General features: G+C 36.6%; 1 protein-coding gene across 1 annotated transcript in view; it reads right to left on the reverse strand.

Moving 5' to 3' along the window:
- Positions 1-19863, reverse strand: part of PIP4K2A (phosphatidylinositol-5-phosphate 4-kinase type 2 alpha) — a 115256-nt gene that overhangs the window by 44984 nt on the left and 50409 nt on the right. The window contains exons 2-3 of the mRNA XM_056334280.1: positions 8139-8236; positions 6959-7055 (exon numbers count right to left, since the gene is read on the reverse strand). Coding sequence (XP_056190255.1) covers positions 6959-7055; positions 8139-8236 — 195 coding nt within the window. The remainder of the gene's footprint in view (positions 1-6958; positions 7056-8138; positions 8237-19863) is intronic.

Genomic DNA, 19863 nt, shown 5'->3' on the forward strand with positions numbered 1-19863 from the left:
TCTGTGATGACTGAAATCATAGGTCAGTGGAAAAGCCTGGCAGCAGTTTGTCACTGTTAGAGAATTACATACACATGGTCTGGCTGTTCTTCTGTGACAGTAGTCAAAGCAGCGCTGCCTGGCCTGTGCATGGCTTCTCATGAAGACAAGCTTGCAGCTCCTCACAATGTTTTTTTTTTTTCAAAACCTCAGGAATCATGGACATGGATGAATTAGACCTGGATTACTGATTAAGAAGTATTACAAAGACAGTGTCATACAACTGGACATAGATGTTCCAAATATTTTTTTGCTATGATTTGAAATGAGCAGCTCACTTCTGGGATGGTGTTCAGGATAGTGTTTTGCTAATGATTTCTAGATGCAAGAAACACTAAAACACTAGAGTTTTGCCTAACAACAGAAGCACCAAACCCAGAGATGTCTGTTTTTGCTGTACAGGGATAGGTAGGGACGACTTTTGGGTTTACTTTTTATGACGGCACCATGCATTCTACCACTGCCATTGAGAAGCTTCATGTCTAGAAACACTGATGAGCAAACATGATCACAAAACACAGACCTCTGACACTGACGTATGTTTAAGGAGTCCGGCGCGTAGCAAAGCATACCTGACTAGTAACATATGCTACAGGCACATTCATGGGTATGACCTCCCCTCGTCTTTGGCAGCTGTATGGACAATACTGCATGATGATTTCTTGTCAGCGCAAAAGCAGGGCTCTCAAGAGACCTATAGTGAGTGTCATGGGACCTCCAAAAGACAAAAATGGGATGCCACTGCTCCTGTGGTATACCTGTCAGAAATATTGTCCTTTCTATGATCTTGTTAAGATGTGGATGTACACACTCTGAACACCTATGAACATTTATAAGCAAATTGTATTCAAGGAGTGATTACTGTGATTAAAGACATGAAAAACATTGACAGAGAAAGGTGAAACATCAACTTTTTCTTTTTTTTTTGTACTGAGCTATCCTTCCAGGAGAAAGGTTATGAGTTCCTTGACTTGGTTGAATGAGAGTTTAATGAATAAAACACTTGACTCTTTCCTAAATCAAGTTATCCTATTGAGATTGTAAGTGGGGATTTGAAGCTGTCAGCTTAGGGCACGCACTTACTTTGGAAAGAGTTAGCGCTCTTTTTCTGGGACCCTCTCCCCTTCAGCTCTGCAAAGCTTGGCTTAATGCCTCACTTTCAACAGCTATCTCTGTAAGCACTCAGGGAGCACCTAACAGCTCATTGTTTTGATGTTACAAGCACATGCCAAATTACTTTTTTCTAGTTTGAATAACCCAATTGTGAATGATACTCAGCTTAGGCAAGAAACTGCCCAAAGCAAGGCAAAATAAATGTTTTCTCTAGGGAAAACTAAGAGAAACCAGAGGTTAAAATTTCTGTTGCTCTACATACTAAGGTTAAGTCCGACAGCCACCAAATTCTTATTTGGCCTCACACTTAGGCACCAAATGCTAGAACATAATATTCAGCTTGGAAACTTCATTTTTTATAGGCTGGAAAGACTAACAAAAACTGTGGTGTTTTTAGTACAGCTGGCTTAACACCTTACTACCAGGTAACTGCTGACTACAATATGTAAGCAGTTCTGAACCTCTTGGTGCCAACATCTATTTGAGATCTACAAACTGCATACTCTGCTACAGGAACCTGACAGACTAGCTCAAGAATTTCTCATGTGCTGACAGACTTACCATGCTAAAATTACCAGCACAAGAATTTTCTTTTCAAGATAGTTCTTGCTTCCATGATTTTTTTTTTTGTTTTTACACATTTTATTAAATGTTCAATGAAAAGATCATGTCTTAGGAAGAAGATTGAGCTCCTAATATAGTTGTTGCTGACATATTTACTGTTGACCTTGTTGTCTGTAGTCTGATGCTAGAAATGGCTCATTCGTTCCCAAACCAAGGGCCAATAAATGGAGGCATGAATTTCAGAGCAGAAGCACCAGCAGAGAGCTTTGATTCAAATTTGGTTGTCTTTAGAAACCTGTAATTCGGACTGTAAAATAATTTTTAAGCTCTTCATATGATGTCTTAGGACTAAGTCACATAAAATGAGAAAAAATTATTCACAGGTTGACAAGAATGCTGGTGATCTGTTAGATACTTGAAAATGACATTAAAGGCTGACTTCTAAAAATGAACCTAGAATTGATGCCATATTACAGTCTGGACTACAAATCCTTCTGTCTAGAAAGTTGTGAGAGATATAGAAACATAAGGAGACACCCATATGAGGAGAAGTAAAAGATACTGAGTTCATATGATTTGTTACCAGGGAAATTGCTTACAAGCAGAAATTTTCAACTTCCATTTTAGATTTCAATCTTTTCTATGGAAAAATGCACATAGAGAAATAATAAGCATCTCTAAATTAAAAAGCGCTTATAGATCATCTGCTAAAAGTTCTTTATGAATACCTTATCCTGTACAGAAATCTCTACAAACTGCTCCTGCAGACAGGCAAAATCAGATCTGAGCATGTCTCCTATTACACCAAGTATTAAAACTTAAAGGGAAATCAGTTGTGCTCTCCCCCGTCCCCAGTAGAAGGTTCATTAGGTACACTGGGACACTGTGCCCTCCGGTATGAGCAATTGTATTTTATTGGGCAAGAACCCAGACTCCCTCTTTTGCCTAGCAGAATCCAGACATAGGATTCAGCAATAATTTTAAGCAAGAACAGATGTGTTGGAGCATAGTAAAGTTTCCCTTTCCAGAGTAACAGCAGCAAAAGCATTTTTAACAGTAGTAGATGCTATTTTTCTAGAGTTTGTTGGGGGGTGTTAAGCTAGCTGCTTGTCAATCTCATAATTTTGCAGTTTGCAGAAGCTAGTCCTGTAATTCTTCTGACAGAATTGTCCTCTTTTTTTTTTTCAGATAAGAAATTATGTCAACTGACTGAAAAGAAACTCCAAAGTTACAACGGCTACCCCATGTATTCTGGAAAAAAGAGGCTTTTCTGCAGAACAACCTTTGCAAAACCTATGTCTGCAGCTGAGGGGGAACGCAGAAATGAAAATTAATTTAGCACTGTAGTGAGGGATTTACTTTACAACATCTGTTTTCTAATCCATTTTTTTATTTTTCTGCTAGGAATAGCTAATGCTCTCAAGTATCTTCCTGTTAATATTAAAAAGATCTTAAGAGTTAAGGGTTCCTTTTCAGTGAAAGAAGATGACACTAACAAAAATACAAGATCAAGATAATTTACCCTATTAAGGCAAAATCTGTCTTTATTTAATGCTCTGGCTTGTAGAATTAGTTTGACACTTCTAAGAATTACCTTCAATCTGAGATCCATATGTACTTATAACTTCCAACAGCACAAAGCAAAAGAATAATCTCCTTCCCTTTGATAATCTGTAGTCTATGTAAATGGTTAAAATGGTTTTGAAGTTTTTCCATTACTCAAATGCAATTTTGATTCATACTGACTAATCATCAGTTGTGTTTTCCTTTAAGAAAAAACAGACCATTTTTTAATTCGATACAATAAGTATCCTAGTAATATGTGATCACCAACAAGGAAGATCAGGGTCTAATAGAAAATTTTTTGACATAAGAACAAATTTTCTTAACCTAGACCGAAGACTTAATTTATCATAACAAATTCCTATAGGCAACCTTTGAATAAAACTCAAGGTTTAACTAATTTTATAGTATATTTTCCACGTTGCTGTCCATAATAAAGAACGAATCACTAAAAAACTCCACTCAGTATTAGCAACCACACACGTATCTCCACGGAACTTTAAACTTAGGTTCAACACTAATCAAAACGTCTCTTGGAGATGCCCTGCTAGCTATAAAAGACAGATATGTAGGACAGATTACCAAAGATGCTTCTGAAAAAGACGTTGGTTTTCATCATGTGAAGGGAGAGAGTCCATATAAGAATTGTAATTGCCATTCCTAAAAGTGGCTTCCTATAAGGCATGAACCATATACAGTTTAAGGAATTCCGCTGATTCTGAAGTCAGACTACTTGTAGAAAAAAACCCTGTACTTCGAGATTTAAATCTGTCTTCATGGGTAAGAGATCTCTGTAAGAGAAGATCCCTATATAAATCATTCCACCTCTGAACTAAGCCTATGTGTTAAGCAGTCCACATAATTACTGTACAAAGTGAGTAACACAATGTCAAGAATTAAAATGAGATAGCCCGGCAATTAGGAGCCTGCACTACCAAATTCTTTTCATGAGGCAAGGTTTTTTTATTCTTTCCTCATGAGTAAGCACTACCTGCCCTCTGGAACAACTCATCAAGGATATCTGCAGAACATTCTGAAAACAAAAACATTTAAAAATTATGTTCTTCCTGATTTAAGCTGATGTATCTGACTAATGAACAAAGTAATTTGGTTTATCTATCTAAACCAATCCTATCTTGCTCAATAATGGGAATAACATTGTCCACAATTGATTAGACTCCCTTCCTGAAAATCATTATACAAGAAAAACTATCCAGAGAAAGTTATTTGCTATCTCTTCTGTAAGCTTTCCATCAGTTCAATACTGCACAAGCTTTTTCCAATTCATGCTTGGCTCTGAGTATAAGACAATCATTTTATCCAACATCCATTGGAATAATTTCCTTGAAGACAAAGATTATCCAAAAAAGTACATACAGTGAGTCTCCCTTTGTCAAAATAGATTCCCTTTTTAAATCACAGGGAATGTAGCATTAAAATGGAAGCAACTTCTACTTTTAATAGGCATAATCCCTATCTTACACATAGGGTGACTTAAATTTTTGCTTTGTGTATTTCTGTAAAAATAATTTACTTTTGAAAGTGCATTTAAAATACATTACTACTTTGAGCATTAAAAAAAAAAATAATTATCAGAACAGTCCAGCAGAATAAGAATTCAGGATAAACTGCTTGGGTTGAGGAAAAGAATAATAGTGAATACAGACATTGCCTTCCCTTAGGTCAAAATCAATATTAACTATCTTCTGGTCTTCACTAAATATACTTGAAATACTAAATAGCAGTGAAGATTTTTTTTTCCCTAACTACAACATAATTTTGTTGAAACAAAGGATGTGGTTGTGTTTTCTTCTTTTGGATTGTTGTTTGGTTACATTGTCAAAAAACCCAAACATATAGCTACGAACAAGAAAATTTGTTTTTAACCTGGAAATACAGACATTTTATTTAGTGACAGTCCTTTAACATAATTTTATCGTTGTTATCATCAATAAATCCAAGCAGCCGTGTAACAGTTACAACCATGGAATTTCTGTTGTAGAACAGCAGTGCAGATGGAAACATCTCACAGTGCTGTCAAATGAATAATTTTTTATTACGCCAAGTCTGCCACTTTTAACTAATGACAGCCTCTTAAGTCTTCTAATAGATATTTACTGAAATATAGTTTTGATTGCCTAGTAATATCATCACCCCATCTTCTAAAAGATAGAAAGCACGAGCTGACACCATAATTTTAAGTTTAGGAGCAATCACAATGTCTTTCCTCTTTGACAAGAAAAAGGAAATATTCATATAAAGGGATCAAGTAGCTTCCCAAACAATAGTATACTCTTTGGTCCATCAGGAAAATTGAGCCAAGGAATGCAATTTTATTTAACTGTTTTAACTGTTAGCCTGAGTCTTGGGGTATTTCCTCTTAAAAAGCTCTTCGGTAAACAGGATAATGAAAAATCATGTGACAGGATCATGACAGCTGTACCAAAAGAAACCAACCCAACCCTCCTCTTCACCTGCTGGCAACATGTCTTACCTAGTTTACAGTGGCCGCATACAGAGATCCAGAACCTAATCTTCATCTACATTCCTGCAAGCACATTTTAACCCATCTATGCACGTCTAATACATTGCTTGATATTGAAAAAGGGAAAATTGGTAAAAAGGATAGTTAAAAGATTAGATTTCAGCTGCAGTCTTCAGTCTGCTCTATGTAGCAAGAATGGGACTGTTCTTGTAAAAATGCATTTCATACTATTTGTTTAGCTACTTGGAACCATTCATTAAACATCTTTTCTTAATATATCCTAGTGATAGGTTACAAATACAGTTGCAGCCCCCAACAAAATAGTTTATAAAAGCAAAAGAGCATGACAGGAGGCAGCGCTGGGTGACACAGCAAGTGCTTTTTTGGATAGGATATCTTGCAGTGTGACTGCAGAAGGAATCATTCCTGTGACTTACAGTGTGCATTAGGAACAATTAATGGAAAAGGTAATTGTCAGTGAGTGTTGGCAAATCAGACTAAAGCAGAGTTCAACAATGTTCTTTTGCAAAGACAGAAAGAAGCTGTGGCTGCAAGAAACAACCCTGCCAAATCTAGAGCAATTTCTTCTTTTGCTGTATCTGCTCTACACAAGCAATTTGTTTCCAGATCCTCTTAACAACAGGAAAAGGAGACGTGATGAAGCAGTATGAAGTTGGCAGGCAACAGGTTGCTTCTCTAAACAAAAAGAGCAGGAAGGCAGAAAAAGGAAAAAAAAAACAACAAAACAACAGGCTCTGGTCATTTCAGAAACCATATCTTGCACAGACATACCACTGAAGCAACTGTTATTTAAGTGACCCAGTTGAATATAGCATCTCTTGTCAGTAGTATCCAAATATTATTTTTTCTTCCTATTGTAAGAGGTACCACCCTACAGTTTTAATAACATGGCTTATGACTGGGAGGTACTCTAACAGGAAGTATGCAGGACTACCGACAGCAGAAGGGTAGGAACCAGAAGACAACCAGGGCAGGCAAAGAGATGAAACAAATGTTCTGCTTGCAGGTGAGGGAAGGAGTAGAAAAAATGCCTTCTTTTTCTCTCAGTTTTCCTCCAACTTATACAAAAGAACTTTATTTTTGCATATTGGCTCACGTGTTCACAACTCCAGCATTACGAACCTTTACAATCTGTATATATCACCGGTTCAGGCATTCTGAAGGCAAACTTACCTGAAAGTCTTGATCATCAATTCCAAACCTCTCTCTTAGATTACGGAATACCATTGGACAATATTCCTTAAATTTGAAATGACTTGGCATGTTTTCTCTGAAAGAATATAAAACCAAATCAACTTCATTCACCTGCATATGTAATAAGTAACTCTAAAGTATTCTGTCTCAATTCTGTTCATACAAAGCAGAGGATAAGGAGATTTACAGTCTCTCTTCTAATGCTTGCTTTTTTTAAATGAGATTTGGTCTCACAATGTTCTGTTCTTATTCTGTACAAAGCTTAATAAATTTATACATATTTGTCTCTAACAAGCTACAACATAACTGGATGAAATAAACACAAACTATATTTTGATAGCTTTGGAACCTGGACTCAAAAGCAGAAAAGAATGCTTTCTCCTTGTCCTAAAATCACTTCAAGAGTGAAATCTTGGATTATACAAGAATTACTACACCATCTGTGACATCAGAAAGTACTAACAGTGCCAAAGCTTCAAGAAAATTTGACTCATTCATTACAGGACTAATTTTACTTATTCTAATGTTGATTTCAGACTTATACATAGAAAAGTTATTTTGACCTTTGCCACAGATCAAAAGACCAAAGTAACAGAATTCTTCCTTTTGCCAAATATATTCTTGAATGAAATTCAGGTTATACACAAGACTGCATTAATGGTTTTGTATATCTGTCCATACTATTCATGGAACATTTTATTTTTAAGAAATGGAGATATTACTTGGAGCTTTTATATGATTGGTATGTGTTTGTATTATAGATTATAAAAAGCTGAACATTATTCAGCTTTGATACACACATTAAATTCTCATACTTGTTCAAACATTTCATTTATTAAGGAGTCCATGCACATGAATTTGTGTTTTTAAAAATACCCAAATAAAATCTTGTATCAGCCATAAATAATCACACAAGAAAGGATCTCCTTCAATATGCAAGATACTTGTAAAGCAATAATAAACCATATGGAGGAAAACCACTACCCGGCAGCCCTTGCTGTTGCTTTTCAGAACAGCACAGATGGTTACGTTTATCACAGGATTAACTTAATCATCAAAACTTCAGTCTCATGAACTGAAAAATAACAGAATTCACAATACTTCATAAAAATACCACTGCCACTACCCACTTCTACAAAGAGTTATTACTTGTACTTACTTGTTGAAAAGGTGATTGTCCACCTTTATCTTTGAGTATGCTTTGAAATCGTCTGGCATCAACATAACAGGGATTTGAACATGGCTCAGTTCATTGATCTAGAGAAAAGAGAACATATTTAGCTGATGGCGTCTTTGTAAATGCACTGCGTGTGTCTTAATTACAGAAGTGTTATTTGGTCTACTATTGCTTCTGTGTACGTCCTGTGAGTAAACATAGAGTAAAAAGAATGCAAAAGAAGGTTTATTCTTTCCAGATGAAATGCAATCACAAGATTGACACTTTGGAAAAGAAGAAACAGCATTCCATATATACATATACATACACATACACGTTTCAGGGGGAAAAAAAAAGTGCTTCAAGGCACACCTGGGTGTACTTTTTATCGAAGGTCAATGAAGATGCCAGCAAAATGGTCTTTAATCCCAACCCATTGTTCATCCCAACTCAGTTCAATCAACTGATCTATGCTTTCCAAAGTTAATTCAGATTCTGTATTTCAAGTAACTATTCAACTTTGCAGCTTATGAAGCAGTCTTACATGTCTGTCTTGAACGACTTTTAGAAAATATAGCAAAGTTTTGCTTACATGTGAATGCATACACTTTGAGCTTGATAAGCAGGTTTGTTTCTTATACTAGTGCAGAAAACTCAGTTTTTGCAAGTCACAGCATTTCTTTGATTGTTCAAGTCAGACAAACTGTTTAAATAGCTACATTTTCGCTTAGAAACAGATGGACAAGTTCTAAGATCTTCCTTATTTTGTTATATTTATTGGGACCATTACTCTTTCTAGCTTTGAAATAAATGTCAGTCTTCTCAAGATTAGGATTTTTCACATATTTGAAATTCACTTCTGACCACACCTTTATGATAAAATGTAGACAACTTCACTGTTACCTAGTTTGTAGGCATATTTTTATTATTGCATGTATTGGTCTACCCTTACTTTGTTAAGTTTTAACTAAAACATGAAAAGCATAAGACAAAGAATTGTTAGCTTACACTGGTGCTTTCAAATCACAAATGAGATTTTCAGCTTTAAACAACAGTCACTAAATACCTATGACATATGTTTTACCTATGTTCTTACAGTGCTCTACACCCTGGTCATGCATCTCAATTCACCCGGTCAAATCTTTTTGCTCATGCAGAGCACACTTTGCTTCAGCAGTTTTCTACAGGGTTTAGAGGGAAAACCCACTCTATGTGAATACAAATGCACACTAGGGGTGGATATAGCAACACAGGGGTGCTCCTCTGCTCTTAGCACTGCTTATCCAATATTGTTTTCCAACTAGGAAGCTGTTAGCTGCCTGTAAATGCTATCCTGCTTAAGAGGGGCTTTTGGAGAAACCTTCACTGAAGCAGCTATAGGTTATAAGTATTGTGGGGTGGGGTGGGGGGGTGGGGGGGTGGGGGAAGGTCCTCACTGCAAGGATGACCTTTTGCAGAACTGAAGTTAAACAAAACAAGAAAATAGTAAGAAGCCTTTTAGCTCTTGAACAGAGAAAAGAAACCAATGTAAGCAGGCAGGTCAGGTGGCCTCATCACTTTCCAGTACTTTCAAGTCCCAGTAATGTTCCCTGCCATGCCTCATTTTCATTATTCACATCCTGCGCCGACATGAAAACAGATAAAATCTGTTGAATTTACTTTACAGAATGCTTCTTCAGAAAGCCTTGAAAATCTCTAGATAGAGGCATGGCAGTTATACAGCAGAGCACAAGAAGAAAGTAGAAAGATGTCTGGGATGGGCTGAATGTGCTCTGCTCCTTGGAGTTGTAGGGAGAATGCCCTTTCCTCCTTCCAAAGTGAGAGAAAGAAGAAACTCCAGTGAATTTTTTTAAAAAGCAGCTGTATAAACCTAATAAATCATGCTGACACCTCATTAAATATGACAAAGTAACAAAATATTGATTGAAAATCACTACATTAACATACATGCTCTTTACTACAGTTGGTATTGCTGTACATCAATCTCACCCTGAAACCACAGGGCAGGTTCACAAGTCTGCAGAACTAGCCTAGTTGTTGTACAAATCAAACTAAGGACAAGTAGGTGTATTATGCAGAGATATGAAACTTTGTATTTGCTTATACAGAATTACCTACACTTCTAGAGTGCCAGATCATACAACCAATTCTGCGCTTGACAGAGGGATAACAAAGACCCATATGCACGTACATTCTAGCAAAAAATGATCCCAAGAACATATTCTGTTGAATACTGTCAATAATGTTGAATTCACACATCTTCAATTACCTACAATAACAGCAAGTTTGCTTGCAAATTTCCATTTTAGATTATCAAAATTGCATTGATCAAATTTTCACATGCACTTGCTTTCTTAATTTGCTGATGTAAAGTTTCTTTCATGCTGCAAATATTAAATTTGTGCTACAATGGCACAGTTCTAATTGTACCTGTAAGCTTTACAGATGTGATCTACATAGCAGAATAACACAGCCAAATGTGCTTGTATTTGCATACTATAGAGATTCTTTTATTCTAAGCAAAAATTTTCTAAGCAAGAATTCCAAAATACTTCCCCTAGGAAGTTCCTTACAACACTCCCCCAATCCCCTTAATCAGGAGAAAAAAAAAAAAAAAAAAAAAAAAGAGCAAGCAGACTAACAGAAGGTTTGGGTTTTCTTTGGTTTTGTGGGTTTTTGTTGGGGGTGGTAGTTTTTTTAGGGGCACTGGTTTCTGGATTGTGGGAGTCTTTGTGGATTGGTGGTTTTTTTTTGGTTTTGGTTTGTTTGGTTTTTTTTTTTAGATTCATCCAACTCTGAGGTCTGTACAAGTAATTTCTCTAATATTTAGGGAATTCCTCTCCAGCAGAAGAGGAAAATAAAAAAATGCAGGTGATGAACACACAATAGAAATGACCTTTAGTATGGCACACCAGCTGAGTAATGGCATGTCCCAGCAGCACACACCATTAATTAATTTAAACCTTTCAAGTATAAGGTCTGGTTCTTTGTGCAATAGTACATTTTTCAGATAGATGTGATGAGGCCAGATAGCAAAGTGCACATAAGACTGAAAGGAATACCCATGTCATTAGATCTTAGTGGAAACTGGAACCATGTTGTGGGAGGGAGGGAGGGAGAAGAAACAATATCCGTAACTCCCCCACAAACAGCTCTCGAAAAGCTAAAAGAAAAGGGAAAGGTCAGAGGGATCAATTCTCTACTTTGCCATCACCATGTAAAGAAACAGTCACATCTGAAAGACACTAAATATGAAACATAAACAAGACATTTTGAGCCTTCCAACTAATCTCAGATGAAATTTTGCTTTTTCTGTGTTTGAAAGTCAAGCATGACAGAAAATTTTAAGATTTGGGCCTTTACCAAGTATTATGTGCATCTCTTCATGTTACCTTTTAAATACAGCTAGCTCCCTTAGCAATAGCAAATCAAATGTGACTTTTAGGATGAAAGGTCCATATTCCCAATTACAACAGAAACTATATTACAGTAGCTGTAGTGATAACATAAGAAATACCCATTTTCTTTCTAAGGAGTGCTTCTGAACATAACAAAATCATAAGCAAGAAATAGTTTCCCACAAGAGATAATCACGATGCATAAACAAAGCAGAAGGAGCTCAGTGGACCGAAGACTGACTTGTTGCTGAGGACTCGGGATCAAACATTCATTTAATTGGAGTTCTAAGACAACCCACATTTATAGATCTCTACAACAAATGCATGTGCATCGTACCGCAAAAGTTCTTTCAGTCCTGTCCTGCAACTTACATCCTTTAACTGCCCTGATTCGTTGTTGCCAATGCAAAACTTTGTCTGTTTCAAATAAGACAGACTACAGCAATGCTTACTGTATCTTTGAGGAATTTAAATCCCATGTAATAGCCTTAGAGAATGGATTATTTTAAATATGAATGGCTAAGATTTTAGTTGCTCAGTAACCACGCATATTATGTATAAAAACCTCATGTCTATTAATAACATTCATAAACTCATGCACACAAGATATTAGTGACCCAGAAATCTCCCTTTTAAGTAATTTATTCAAATACCTTCTGCTATATTGATATAAAACCAGGTGGTTATGCGAGATGGAGGCATCCCCCACAACTGACAAGCTTTAAGGAAGAACAATTTTAAACACAGGTGTTGCCCCTTTAAACACATGGTACAAAAAACTGGCTGTAGGGGTCTGCTCAGAGCTGTGGCTCAGTCATGGCAGGTGGGAGCAGGCCAAAGCAAAAGAAGGCTTTCAGGCAAAAACGAACTGATTGTAACTCATTTTGCTCCTGCAGGTTTAGGATTGAATTCACACTGTCAGGAAAACAGAGGTTGTAATTAAACTGCAAATAAGGGAATAATAAAAGCCTACTGGACATTGAATAAATAGTAAGACTCAGCTGGTAATGATTCTGAAATTAGCACACAGAGAGGTGTTCCCACAAAGCCATCTTACACTGGTGACATTTCAAATAAGCTGCTCTAATTTATATGATTTGAAATCAAGCAATGAATATATCATAAATTGTTAGGCATTATTAATGGTCCTTATTTAATTCAGATACATTCACCCTAAACACCACATTACTAGGGCAATGCATAATTAAACATTAGTTTTCATCCTGTCAGAACATAAGCAGCAATAAATTGCTTGTATGCAAAGTAGACAATGAGATATTTAAGCAGCATATAATAAAGGCAATTTACAGCATATATTGCATGTTTAACTAGAGAAGCTGGAACAATGATCCTGTTTCTCCAACAGATACAAGCTGATGCCTATCACTACAATGCTGCAGCAAGAACCCCATGTAACACATCACAGCTGGTATTACTCATTAAAAACCCCAACCAAAACAACAAAAAAAGGGTACAAAATCAAAGCAGCCACGTACATCAATGTCCAAAATTTCACCCCAAGCACATAACACATCACAAATCACATGCACACTACTTAGCAATGCCTAGTGGTTCCTTTTGAAACTCTCTTCCTACTTAAAGCCTTCATTCCGTACGTAGTTTCTTGTTATTTAATATCTTAGCTGTAATATACAGCATAGATAGTTTCCTTTAAATTTAACGTATCAGCCAGCCAGACTCATTGGTGGAACCTATGGCAGCATAGGGTATTTTCACACCGAACAGCTTGATAAAACATCTCAATTGCAGTTACAGCTCTTGGCGGTTTCACACACAGGACAATCCGTGCTCCTCTGGATGCTGGATGTGGCTGGGGTTGCGGAAGTGCTGCTTTCTTTTCAGCTGTTTATCTCCTAACTCTTTCTGAACTGAAAGCCAATTCACAGCAGTCTGATCTGCAGAGACAAACAAGCTACAACTGGTTTGTTACTCAGAGAACTTCGAGTGCGTTTTTCACAAATTTGGGCATTTTTAAACAGATTTTTGGAAGTGGGAGTGGAAGAGACTTTGGAAGAAAGAAATTGTTGAGGTCTAAAAATAGAATTGAACTTTTAACACCACCAGCAATTCTGAGATTTTTATGTTCATGGTTTACTTTCTGCATCTCAGTTTCTTCTTTGGCAAGGAAACTTGCACAGAACTCCGAAAAGGAAAAAATATCACAGTACTCTTCATTCAGATATGGAGTCACCATTTTGACAGGGCCACAGACTTCTTCAAAGACACAGTTAAATCATTTACTGGTAGGATAATGCTTACAAAAGCAAGCCTATTGGCTTCTAATGGACTACTCTTAACAAAGCAAGGCTCAGAACAAGAATGCAAAGGAGTAAAACTGTTTGCAGTATAAAAATCTCACATTTAGGAGGTTATTCCCCTTCATTCTTCCAACACCTTCTTGATAACTGAACACTCTACAGGTCTTAACAGAGCACAATCATCTAGAAGATAAAGTTTCTTGATCTTATTCATGCTATTCCATAAAATTTCCCCACCACCCCCCCCCCACCCCCCCAAAAAAAGCCATTTCCAAAGCTCTTCCTATTTTGCAAGGAGTAGGGTTTTAGGTTAAAGCACAACGGCCCAGGTGGTGACAGGCAGAGCTATAGGCAGGCATTTACATCCTCTCCTTCCCAGATGTGGAACACGCCACAGTATCGCTACCAGGACAGTAAATGCCTTGTGCTGAAGTATAAACTTAAAGTGAAGTGATTATTTTACAGCTCTTTGAAATCTACCTTGAAGGGTCTGAAAAGGGTGGATGAGGTCAGCAACTAATCAATTTTGTGGAAGACATTTGCCTGTTACAGGGCAAAACCATCATTTGATAAATGTCATTTGACAGTTTAAATTACACTCAAAGCCATTCTTGCAAGAGAAATAAAAGGTTAAGCTAAGTTCTGCTGTAGAGAAATAAATCAGTTCAGCAAGATACTCCTTAATTTGTTTTAAATGAGGTTTTCATCGTTTCAATCACACAAAAATTCATCTCTTCCCCCCACTCCCCTAAAAGCACAAGGTAAAAAATACCTACCCAGCCTTTTTTTTTTTTTTTAAACTACACAGTGTCATAGGAGTTTAAACAGCATAAGAGACTTCTCCCATATAAGTAACTTCTGGTTACGTATTCAGAAAAAAGTCCTGAAATTAAAGCAATTACATGACTAAGAAAAACACAGGATAAAGTATTTAATTTTCTCTGAGTCTTTAGGATCATTTTAATTTAAGATATATGGAGAACACACACACCCCCCCCCCCCCCCCCCAACCAACATAAAAGCCCACCTAGCTACTAGGGTAATAGGTGTTGAAGTTTTACATGTCTCAAAATATCTACCAGTAATTACTACAGCAGCTTCATGTTTTTACAGTTCAGGTGATACCTGTCATTAGATTGCTGGCTTTCAATGAAGTTCAATAATCTAATGTGAGAAAAGTAGGCCCAATTGAACCAAATGTTTTTCAAATTGCCTTAATGCAGAAAGACATACTTTTCCCAAAGTAATAACCACAGAATACCTGAAATACTTTGCAAAAATACGAAATATACTTAATGGATTTAGAAATTCTGAGAAATGAACACATCAATTACAGCCTAATTACTTTTTATCAAAAAAGTACAAGACTTTTCTGAAGTCTTATGGTCTGCCTTTGAATTAAAAAAAACCAAACCAAAAATTCATAGGAAACCCCAGATGTTTTCATGAGACTTTTTAGTTGCCGTTTTCAACAGTACAATGATATCTTTGGGGAGGGAACGTCTGTAGTACATGCATCCACGTGGAAAACAGGATATTGTGACATACCCAATAAAGCCCCAAACAGGATATTGTGACATATCAGATACAGTCCCAAAACAGAGGAAGAAAAATGATTTTTAAGAGCATTAATTTCTTGGTGTTTGTTTTTAAATTTGAAGTATCATGGCTCAAAGCACACATGGAAGGATTTTGTAGCTTGGTTATTACTCCTGTTGAGAGTTTGGAGTAACAGTGTTTAAAGAACCTACAACAAAAGCACCAAAATCATATTCCTTTTACAAATGTTTCAATATAAGTTTTTAAGTCTTTCAAGTCTCTTGGACATTTGCACAGTCTAGAAAATCCAGAACATCTGCTGCATAATGTCAGACAAGTGTAAAGCCACATTTCTACAGATTTGGTTAAACTTCCTGTGAATCTGCTTACACCTTTCAGCAAGTGCAAAAATTAACACTACATAATGTGCCAAATAATCAAAGACCAAATATAAATTAAGCAGCTCAGATATAATGCCTGTCATGATACACACACACACACACACCCACTCTCCTAAAAAGTTAGGACAAATGCAATAGTATATAGAAAGATACTAATGCACATTAATGAAATGGAAAATAGAGTAATAGAAATGTGACTGACTTTGTAGTGGAGATTTTTGACATGCAAAAACAGTTTGAGTAACAAATGGTATACAAAAATCAAGTGCAGTCTCAGTCCAAAAGGAAATTGTAAAGCAATACAAGTCCTTCGGATTTGGATACGTTGTGATGCACACATACAGATGAGCTCATCACTGTTTGCTGATATAATGGTTAAGAAGAAAACAAGACAAGGCATACAGCTCAGACAACAATTTGCAAGCTACTAGCTAGTGGACTTACCACAAAACTGATAAAAATTTATTTTTTGAGCAGAAGTATCTCAAATAATCTTTTTTAAACTTCAGTTTGTGTTCTGGGAAGTTGATGCACTTTAATACAATGTTTCATAGCAATAGCTATCTTCAGTTATTGTTTGAAATACTGATTTAAAATATATGTCACAAGGTCTGGTAGCAAGGTCTATATTTTTCTAATTAAGGAACAGAATGGCTATCTGGCAACACATAAACTTCAAATTCACTTCTCTTTGCCCAAAAATTTTCACAAGAGAATACCCAAAAAAAGGAGGATGCTAGGAGACACCAAGTATTTATTTACAACATAGGGAAAGGTTTAACAGACTTAAAGTAGTCTATTAATGCTTATTTTTTATAACAGCTTTTAATATCATTTTTCAGATATAACTTCTCCGAACAGGAAAATTGAGTCCATGCAGTTAAATATAAAATTCCAGTAAGCAGTTGAACAAATACGGAGATGCTGTAGCCTTACCTGAAAGCTATAACTGCAAAATTGAATTAAATAGAAAAAAAAAAATCTCTTCAACAAAAAAAGGCAAAGAATAATGGAAAAACAAACCTAAGGAACCATTTCACATACAACACATGCAACTCAGCTGCTTAATGAAGAGGAAGGCTTTATTAAGCATCCTGCCTAAGAATGACAGATTGGGATGGCCACAGAATAAATGTCATAAAGCAACAATTTAAAGGCATCAGATGGGCTTCATTATTGCTCAGAAGCAGTAACAAATGTAGCAAAGCCAATGTTTTGGTTATTTTACATTGGCATAACAAAGGTAATGTATTTCCAATTATTATTGTTTAAGGAGAAGGAAGACCAACTTGTGACTAGGCTTTTTGGTAACACGCTTTAATGTGCTGTCATATATTTCCCAACCTCACAAATGTTTCTACTTCAGAAATGGTTGATGTGTGAAAAGATGACATTAAAACATGATTCCTTCCGGCCATTTCTGACTACGGATTAGTTGAAGGCTGAAGCCATGAAGCAATTTTCTGAAAACAGAAGCAGTACCATTTGCATTATATAAATCTAATTTATGAAGTTAATTACCTGAACATGAGTGGCACCAGAAGCAAGACATGAAGGTCATACTACAAATATTTAACTGTTCTGTAAAGTGGCACGGCAGTTCTTGGTAACATGGACCTTACAGAGTAATCTGAGTACAAGGTACAGAACTTGCTCTGCCAGCACACATTAGCCTTCAGCTAAACAACATCTTTTTTTTAGCTCTCAACCTATATTCTCCAGGAGAAGTAGTAATTTTCTGTGCAGCATCATGCAAAATATTGTACTAGAAGTACAAACGGGTAAGTATTGCATTACCTCGGTTCCAAGAAATCCCTTCATTTATCTCCCTGATGCATCTTGGTTGCACTGTACTCCTTTTGCATTTATCATGTAATTTTTTACTTCGAAGTAGTGGAGGTCTGGCTAACAGGTCTGTAGTCACCTGGGAGGTTTACCAGTCTTTATCCGGATGCCATGCAGACATTTTTTGCTGCACGAAGCCACTGTATGGGATCTGTTTATGAAAATGCTGTCAGAGCAAAGGCAGAAGTTGCTGCTAGCCAGGACTGTGCGACAGCTGCTGGGAGGAGATACAAGAGGCCCGAAGTCCCAAGGAAACCAAGAAAAGCCTGAGCTGGGTAGCAACCTCAGAACAGACATTTGGGATTAAGTGCTGAAACACCTTCCTGTCCACCTCTTCTGTGGTTATTGTGGCAGGAATCCTTAGTTGTTCTCCCATATTTAGTTTCTAAACATGTATTACTCTCCCTTTCTCACAGACATTAAAATACATGTCCATTCATATATATACTCTGCAGCTTCTGGCTACTGAAGCAATGAGTTTATGTGCCAGTTTGATGTTTGGAAAAGAACAATATCCCGGTGTGTTTACAGTAAGCCAGGTTTTGGTTCTGCTCTGGATATCCTTTTTCCACACAAAATCCCCATTTATTTTGGCAGTAATGCAATATACAAAATTTCATGAATTTATTTTCATTACTTATCAGATATTAACTACTCAGCTATAACAACTGCAAAGTTCATTTTGCTGTAGGCAGAGTATTTAAATTACTGCCTGGTATTTCATAACCCCTGAAAGCCTTCCTGGCGTTGCGGGAGAAGAGGGGTGTGAGGGGAGGGTGCAGCGGAGCTGATGGAGCCTCATAGACTCTCAGGTTCCATCACCCTCCTAGTCCAATTAAACTGGGAGTTGAAATGATTATAGAACTGAAGGTAAACAACTTTTTTATCCCCTGATGCAAAATAAAATATAATTTGTTAAAAGCAACATAATATAATTGCATGACCTTTTTCCTCAGTTTACAGGTCAGACTTTTGTTACCGGAGGATTTCATGAGCTTAGGGGGACAACAGGACATTTTCAATAGGCAAGAGGACATAAATCCGCTTTCTATTTATATTTGTCATAGCCCATAAATAAAAAGCAACTCCAGTGGTTTTATTGCCATTAATCTCAACATGCACCAGCATCACGGTGCCTCTGAAGGGAGATCAAACAGAAATTACCAAACTTTGTCATTCAGTCAGTATGATGACAACAAAACACTTTTACTGTAAGGGTAAAGACAAAAAACGAACTGTAAAGATAAGAATTTTCCTGTAGTAGTTTCTACTATACTATCCATGGTAGCCATTGTTCAGAATCCAGTCAAAAAGCGTTCTCCATGGTTGGGTGGTGGATGCCAGTATTTGATCAGCTGCCACTCATTTCCTCTCCTGGACTCCAGAATCACATTTCCAAGAGTCAGAGAGCAGAACTAGCCCACAGAAATTCTCTCTCATCACTGATGTTTGACTCAGATTATGTACTGCTGATGAAAAGAAAAGCATAGGAAAGAAAATCTAGGTTTTTGATTATTTCCATACTTGAAAATTCAAATTAAAAAAGTAACAGATTTAATTTATCCCTTAGGCAAGAATTTCATATACATACTACTTTACACACACATACACATTTAAATTAAAAAAAAAAAAAAAAAAAAAAAAAGCCCTGAGCTACCTAAAAGCATTTTCAGCCATTAACGCTGATCTTAATATAGGAAATTTTCCAATGCAAATTAAAAAAAAAAAAACAACATTAACAGTTCTGAATAACATACTGACAGCAAGCGCAACTTTGCATTTTTGGAGAGCTGCAGCCACATAGTATCAAACAGAGCAGTATTTTTGGGACCAGAGGCATAAGCAGCCAGCCCGCCCAGCACAAGGGCCAGTTGACGACTCACAGCTGCTTTGCATCACTGCACCAGCACAGGCGATCTGGAATGTGCACCCTTACCCCCTCTGCATTCCTCTGAGCAAACGCATTTTTCCATTTTCAGTCTAAGAAGTATCTTCTGAAAACCAGTGTTAAAAAGGAAACACTGCCCTTAGTTTTAATTTGACTATAAACCAAAAGAACTGAAAAAAAACCAGGTTTGTTTTGTTTGTTTTCTTTCCAAAGAGAAACTCACACTAAAAGCTATTGCCACTTTTCTCAAGGAGACCGAGACCAAAAGCTGCCATACCTTCTAAAATGCATTGTAATATGAGAAGTAACAGTAACCTGCAGACCTCCTGCACACAAGACAGCCATTAATTTCTAGTGTTAATTAATTTCTACAATGGC

The sequence above is a fragment of the Falco biarmicus genome, chromosome 4 (assembly GCF_023638135.1).
Source record: "Falco biarmicus isolate bFalBia1 chromosome 4, bFalBia1.pri, whole genome shotgun sequence".
NCBI lineage: Eukaryota > Metazoa > Chordata > Aves > Falconiformes > Falconidae > Falco > Falco biarmicus.